This window comes from Musa acuminata, chromosome BXJ2-9 (genome assembly GCF_036884655.1).
Source record: "Musa acuminata AAA Group cultivar baxijiao chromosome BXJ2-9, Cavendish_Baxijiao_AAA, whole genome shotgun sequence".
In the NCBI taxonomy this organism is placed as follows: Eukaryota; Viridiplantae; Streptophyta; class Magnoliopsida; order Zingiberales; family Musaceae; genus Musa; species Musa acuminata.
In genome coordinates, this window is record NC_088346.1 from 48,712,792 (window position 1) to 48,720,155 (window position 7,364).

The following is a 7,364-nucleotide window of genomic DNA, read 5'->3' on the forward strand; positions in this document are numbered from 1 at the left end:
GTCAAATTTCAAATTGGGTTCGAGTTAGTGCTTAATCTGACCGCGTAGCCCAAGTTGTTGACCCAAGGCCGAATCCTTCCATGTTATCGAACGGCTCGCAAGCCCCAAAAGCCTTGAAACGTCTTCAGCCTCGGACGACACTTCCCCATCAGAGGAGAGGGACAATAACGCTTAGGGAAGAAAGAGGCCGTAGGAGAGAGCATGAAAGGGTCGAAAATGTAAAGCTTTGGGGTTTAATAAGAGGAGGGTGGAGGGCCGAGGGAGTAAACCCAAAGCCCTCGGACTCAAGACTCGGAAGCCGAATCCCGTCAGCGCAATTTGCTACGTACAGGTAAGTAGTTTTGATCTTCGGCCGGGAAAACGATGCCCGGTTTAAGGTTGTAGATTTGATCTTGTTAATGAGTTTTCAAGGAGAGTTTGAAATGCATCTGCCATGACCCGGCAAATGCAATACGACCGATGGAGTGACTGACTCATTAAGTTGTTGATAAATCTGAATGATAGTGTACCCATTCTAGTCCATTGGCTTTTCGCATCCAACGTGGGATTAAGCTTGGGTTGTCACAATTTTGTATGCTTAGTCCTATACTTGAAGATCTTGGATTGCAGGCACACTTTGGAGGCATCAATGGATGCTTTTCATGGTTCTTTTAATTGCAGATATTGTTTAAAACTATTCATCACGGAAATGAATCATGATGTAGATATCAAAAACCTTGAGGACAATATAGTATTCTTGAAATATTGAGCGTTTACTCTAACAGTGATATGCAAATCTATAAGACTACCATTAAGGAAGAGTCGTATTTAGTTCTTCTGTTGCAGCTAGCACAGGAAATGGTACATCTTTCTTTATTACTCAGCTATGGTTGGGTGTCTTGTTTGATAGTAAATATTCTTCCATTACATTGCCTTTAATAAATTATAGAAATGAACATGTTTCTCACTTGATAAGCACTTTTTACTTAAATAAGTCCCACATACAAGAAGTTTTATGGCAAGATTGAGATAAAGATGCTGCTTTCACTTGCTCATTGCTTGAAAGTTAGCTTGAAGAGAATCAAGTTTCCAATAGTGTGAGTTGATAGTTTAACCACAATAGAATATCAATTATACTGTGCAATTTTTACTTCCATGACATCTGACACTAGACTTGCAAACTTTATTGTTTTGCTATCTGTGTTCATGTCCAGACGCCCAAATTACAATGTATCATGTGCTTTTTGTACATGGTTACCTCGCTGGGTTGGAACCTGTAACATTTTGCCCTAGATTTTTCTTCCATGACATATTCATGTTTGCTTAAAGCGTAAGTTCGTGAACACCAGTGATTAACCTCCAATACAGTATACATACTTACTGATTATGTTTAGCTGAAATTTCTCAACTTAGATTATCCTATATCATGATTCAGTTTCTGTCACCATTTTGTCATCGGTCATATTTCTCAGCAGGATTACCTTACAAAATGTATAATCTACTGTCTGCCACTGCAACATGGAAGATGAAGCGATTGCATGGATGATGGAACCATGGCACAATAAAGGAAGCTGTTGGAGTTGGTACATCAGCGGGTGCATATCGCATTATTTTTACTCATTTTAGCCAGAGATTTGAAAATCTCAGTTTTTGATGAGGCTGATATGCAAAAAAAAAAGAAGAAAACTTTTATTGTTTTCGACTTGATGACTCTCAACCTGTAAGATCTTGATGATCCAAAGTTTCTTCCTTTCTTCACTCTTTAGAAAGAAATTGCAGTTGAATTAGACGACGACTTTCACGATTCTTGCAAAAGTTTTATTTAGAATTGATGCTGGCCTCATTTTTTGTTGGCCTATTTATGCTATTTGATCATCACGTTTCACATTTTCTAGTTTACAGCACTTGATTAGTTTTTTTGTGTCCTCACAGAATATTTTTTTATAGTGAAAGCAGAAATCAAATTTGAATACAACCTGGGTTCATCTTCCTCTGATTTTATGGTGTATTGTAGTTAAGTTCTGCGGACTGTTTATCTTCAGCAACAATTAGAAATTTCATTTCTAGGGCATCTGTTTGCTGATTAGTGAATTGTTCGAAATCATTTTGCACTAAATAGTCCACTTGGAAATACTTGATTGTCTATTCAAGTACATCACTTGCAGTGTGTGTATGTGTAACTAGACCTTGACATCCTGCAAGTTGACCAACAATGTGCATTGAAATATACGAATTTAGATACCCTCTTTATTCTCTCAAGCATCATCTCCTCATATTTTTTTTGTCTTTCCCTACTTTAGTCCATATAGTCATCATCTCCTCCCTCTCCAAGCAATGTGGTTAGGAAATATAAATTGCTATATGTAGCATTTGATTTTTTCGCTGCAAGTGCTACATGTAGGATCAAGCAAACATCCTAATCAAGAAAGCATACAAGTCTTCAGCCTTCACTATTACAGACTACTGTGCACAATGAAGACTTGTTCTTTTGACCAAAAATAACATAGATTTGGAGCCACTACCGTACACAATAAGAAGTTGCATGCGTTCACTGTATGTAAATCTAATACTTGTGTGCTGTTTTCCCAGCGGGAGGAGCTGTGCACAACCCTGTTTTAGAGAGTGAGACCTGTAACTAATAACAGAAGACATTTCCCAGGTTTTTCTGCATCATTTGCTGAATCTCTGCTATTTGCATATAAGTCTCATGCCAAAATTATTTTCCAAGTGCAATGTCAAAATTTGATTTATTTTGAACGTACAGAATACGGATAGACAGATCGACACCACAACTAGAGGTGTGCTCAGAAAGAAGTACAAGTTGCAAGCTCTTTCCTGGTACGATCCCTATTCCTTGTTTCTACAGTTTGCAGCATCATTATGCTCAGTCTTCGCACAACTGCTCTGCATCTTTGCAAACCTTCCTCGTATACGAGGTTGACTGTCGGCCAAGGCCTTTCTGCATGCATACTGCACAATCCACATATATGATCACTGTTATTCAAATTAGATGAATTCATACGAGGATAGAAGGCTGTTACGTGGAGATTTAAGATGTGTTGTTCCTCAAAATGCCATTCCAGGATTTGCTTAGAGTAGCTCAATTGAACTAACGACGTAGCTTGAAAACTGTCATCAAAAGCTAATATGTGGAGGGGTGGGTAATATCACTTTCAAATGTAGATGATTCATTTTTTTTATCATAGGTGTGTCAAAATTTTAATCTGATTAGTGTAGTTAACTGTTGAGATCATATAGACTACAAGTACTATGTGAGAATAGACTAGAAACTCACCTTGATCTTTCTGTGAAAATTTCTTTTTGTTCTTTTCTTCCTGTACCTGGAAAGCTTTTGGATTCTTTCTTCAATCTTCAGACCCTCATTTGTTGATAAAAGCTTAAAGGAAGGAACAATGTTCATATGACCATGAACTAAGTTATTGATGATTCCAATACTCTGCCAGACAAAAAAAACTCGGAATCAATGACCTGCCACATCCTTTGGAAATTGGCAGGACCTAAACATATCTTAATATACATGATATGAAGACTAGAAGACAACTGTCATCATTCAGCTAATCCAGTTATCTCAAGATCAAGTTCAGTTGATGATGCTATTAGACTGAAGAACAATTCACAACTAAAGCTAACAAATTCAGGAAAATTACAGAGAAAAATGTAGCAAAACCCTCATATTTCTTATGATCCTGGATGATTGGTAACTATCAGAGATTCACTATAAAGTTGAATAGTCTGATTATGTCGTAGGGGCATCATTCATTGTCTCTGAACTCATTACCAGGTAAGGAGAGGATCTGCAGCAGTTCTGATGACACTGCGACCTGTGAATCTGAGGAACTAAATGATTGTTCTTAATGTTCCTTGCATCCAGTGTTAAAAGCTAACGATTGGTAACAATTATATTCTTTGTGATAAGCTCTGAAATATGTACAGTTGAAAAATAATATATCATATGATAAGCCAAATATGAGATGATCACTTGAAAATTAATAATTCATATTGGAAGTCATGACTTCTTTAATCTGACCTGGATATCTCCTTCACTGTATGTCCTCATTCCAAATGCAGCTTCAAGATTCATTTCGTGAACATCAAGTAAACATGGTCCAATGCTGGAAAGGCCCCTCTGCAAAGATCCATTTGTGCAGTCTACTGACCTTAGACACCCAAAGCTGACACTCTTCTGCAAAGGCCCCTCTGCAAAGATGTTATTGTTTTCTCCAACCGCAACTTCTTCAGTCTGCAGCACAGGAAGCATGAAGTCTGCTGCCTCAGGAACTGGTGCATCAGTCGATATTGCAAGAAGATCATTTTTGCAGTCATAGAAGACCTCACAAAATAGATCTTCATTTTGGATTGATTCCATGTGAGCTATTTGAATCTTGTCTTCCATGATGATACTTTCACCACCAAATATCATCGAATTTGCTGCTGCCATGGGATCAAATGCAAGTAGTGATTCTTCTAATATGGGCTTTGGAGCTTTGAACAGATCTCCTTCTCCTCCCAGGTCATACTCAGATATAGCACATGTCTGAAACAGAGTACTCTGTCAAATCAACATCATATGCAAGTGCAAAGAAGAACAGAAGAGCTGCTGGGGAAATCATACGAAACATGAGGAGCTGCAAATGCAGGGAAGACCACAATGTTGTATAAGCAAGCAAACAAATGTATGTATCTAATGAAATCTTCTGCATGGTGTCAAAGCAAACTGTGAAAAACTTCACAAATGTACTTCCATAAATTCTCTGTTTCCTTCAAATGAAAAATGCAGAAATTTGATGTTTTGAGACTTGTTGGATCAGAAAAGCAAGCTTCCAGTTTTTGTGAAACCAAATTACAAGAAACGATGTAAAAAAGATTTTACATTTGGCATCTAACCTTGTAACAATGTAAAACAATGTCAAACACTATAAAATTCTTGCAAATATACTGCTTCTATTAACATGAGACTAATCAACTCAACATCAACATGATATCAGAGAAGTGATAGGATGGAAAACAAAAGACACAAACTTTCTTACAGACACAGCACTCGACAGATTGCACAGAATCAACAATCCTCAGAGTTCTGCGCGTCATTTCCCATGAAATAAACGAAGTTCTCTTTGAGTTAATTTTTCCAAACAAACAAACAAAAAAGAAAAATTGTAGTACATCTTCTACATCTGTTAAAGTGGACATGATCACTAAAATATGCCTTTAACATCTATACACTTCTTAGGACTTCCAAACGGAAGGAAAGAAAATAATTAAAAGAAATATGTCTATAAATATATATATATATATATAGAGAGAGAGAGAGAGAGAGCATAAAGTCAACGATTCCAAGTGTTTCAGTACTGATTTGAGTTTCTTTCATGCGGGAAAAGCCGCCGTATGAGTCAATGAGACTTTAAGCAGCAAACACCAATAAAAAAAAGAATGTCCGGTAGAGCGACATGTACCGGGTTGGAAGCAGCATCAGGGAAATTTGTGGTGAGCAAGTCTTCGAGATCTGTGAATGGAAGGAGATGCTGTTCGGCCATTGGTGGAAAGCTTTGCATGAACGGCGACAGCATCCCGGCTTCTGCGTACATCTCTTCCTCTCTCTCTCTCTCTCTCTCTCTTGCCTTTTCTCTTGGCTCGGAACCTGGAACTAGAAGGCCGAGAAGGAACTGAAACTATAAGAAGCGAGAGAGAGAGAGAGAGCATGAAAGAAGTAGTAAAAGGAAAAAAAAAAAGGGACAAAAACCACAAATTAATAATTACTAGGAAAGAAAACAAAAAAGGTGATGTTAATTAAACACAGAATCAGAAAGAAGAAAAGGTGGATCTTTCCATCTTTACTTACCTAATAATTTAATCTTCTTCACCAGTTGAAGATTTGTCTCGAACATGGTCCTCCATCTGGAAAGCTCCTGAACTACTGCTTCTAATCTCAGCATGTATAAACTGTAGAACGTGTTTTTTTCTGAAAGGAAAACAACAACAACAACATAAAAAAACACTATGTTGATGTAAGCATTAGATACAAAAAGGCTGATGAGGCTTCAGATCGGCTGCATGAAGGAAAAAAGTATGAAGCATGGCATCTACCAAAAAGAGCCACTGAATGAATGACTTGAGCACTCATTTACTTTGAGCAAACAAAAGGAAAAAAACATCACAAATCCAACGAATCCAAATTGATGCAAGTTGCAAGGTGTCGACGATCCTGACTCCATCCAGTAAGGCGTTTCAGACATCAATCGATGGGATCGTAGCGGTGTAGCAAAGAGGTTCATTGTGTGAGTTCCCGATGTGCAACTCTGTCTGTCCGCCTGCAAGGAGATTGGCCGAAACAAAAGAGCCATCAGATTCAAGAAAGAAATCATAGCTTATCTTGGCCATCACCTGTACTCTCATTAGAGCCTTCAAGATTCTGGTTGGACTCGAGAACATCATTCGCATACATCGTAACCTTCCTCAAAAGATGGATGGTCTGTAGAGTGTCTTATAGAGCTAGGATTGTGTAAAGAATTCTTGACTGTATATAATGAAAGAGCTTTTGATTTAATTTGTTTTCGATTAATGTGTTGATTGAATGAAAGGAAAACCGTTAAGGATATGAAAGGTGATAAACTTGAGAATTGATTCATAGTAGTTATCTAGGTAGTTACAATGTTCTAGGTAGTTATATGTAGTTAGAAGTTATAGGGTAGTTCCTATACTTAACTCAATCATAGGGGACATGATGAAATGAAACAGTTACCTCTAGGTCCTATAAATAGAACAATAATTCATGAAGCAAGACAGTGTGTGTGTATGCACTTGGGAATATCTTATAAGTATTCTATATCTTTCCTCTTGTTTAAACACTACATCGATTTTCTTAATCGAAAGGATTCTTTTTAATTACATCGTAGTATTATGTTTTTTTCGTTCGTTGCTCCTCCATCCTCAATATTAAAATATTCAATTGAAATTTAGATGCATCCTAGAAAAAGTAGAACTTAAGATAGCCACATGAAAAAAATATAAAATAAATTTAGTATATTAATAAGCAAGTGGATGTAAATAAAATGAAAAAAAGGATGATTACTACTGAACCTTTTCAATTTAAAATATTAAATAATTTTAAATTAATTGTAATACCTAAGAGATTTTTTTGATTTAAAAATTATTATTATTATCATCTAAGATAGATATACTTGAATAAAAGTGAGATATTAGGATGTTTTAATACTTAACATCTACTTATATATTCCACTATGATGGGAAAATGTTGTATCTGAGGATCGACAACAACAAATCAAAATATTTTTTATTCATTATCAAATTTTCTAGAATTTTAAACTCTCCCAATTAGCCATTTCATTTCTCATTTCGATGATAAGATG

General features: G+C 36.6%; 1 protein-coding gene across 2 annotated transcripts; it reads right to left on the reverse strand.

Moving 5' to 3' along the window:
- Nucleotides 1–2,785: 2,785 nt before the first annotated feature.
- LOC135623791 (uncharacterized) lies at nucleotides 2,786–6,474 on the reverse strand. Of its 2 annotated transcripts, XM_065127135.1 has the most exons (6): nucleotides 6,379–6,474; nucleotides 5,837–6,305; nucleotides 5,451–5,641; nucleotides 4,028–4,534; nucleotides 3,275–3,436; nucleotides 2,787–2,949 (listed from the first exon to the last, which is right to left on the reverse strand). In XM_065127135.1, the coding sequence occupies exons 2-6, from the start codon at nucleotides 5,928–5,930 to the stop codon at nucleotides 2,827–2,829; spliced, it is 1,077 nt and encodes a 358-aa protein (XP_064983207.1). In that variant the 5' UTR covers nucleotides 5,931–6,305; nucleotides 6,379–6,474; the 3' UTR covers nucleotides 2,787–2,826. The 2 variants fall into 2 exon arrangements, with proteins under 2 accessions (XP_064983208.1, XP_064983207.1); XM_065127136.1 differs by lacking the exons at nucleotides 5,837–6,305; nucleotides 6,379–6,474 and having other exon boundaries at nucleotides 2,786–2,949; nucleotides 5,451–5,669.
- Nucleotides 6,475–7,364: the final 890 nt, after the last annotated feature.

Coding starts and splice junctions, on each gene's coding strand:
- LOC135623791 (XM_065127135.1), bottom strand. CDS start 5,930: ATGCTGAGATTAGAAGCAGTAGTTCAGGAGCTTTCCAGATGGAGGACC. Junction 4,535..5,450: donor CTGATGCTGCTTCCAACCCG/GTACATGTCGCT, acceptor ACTCTGTTTCAG/ACATGTGCTATATCTGAGTA. Junction 3,437..4,027: donor ACAGTGAAGGAGATATCCAG/GTCAGATTAAAG, acceptor TTTGTCTGGCAG/AGTATTGGAATCATCAATAA.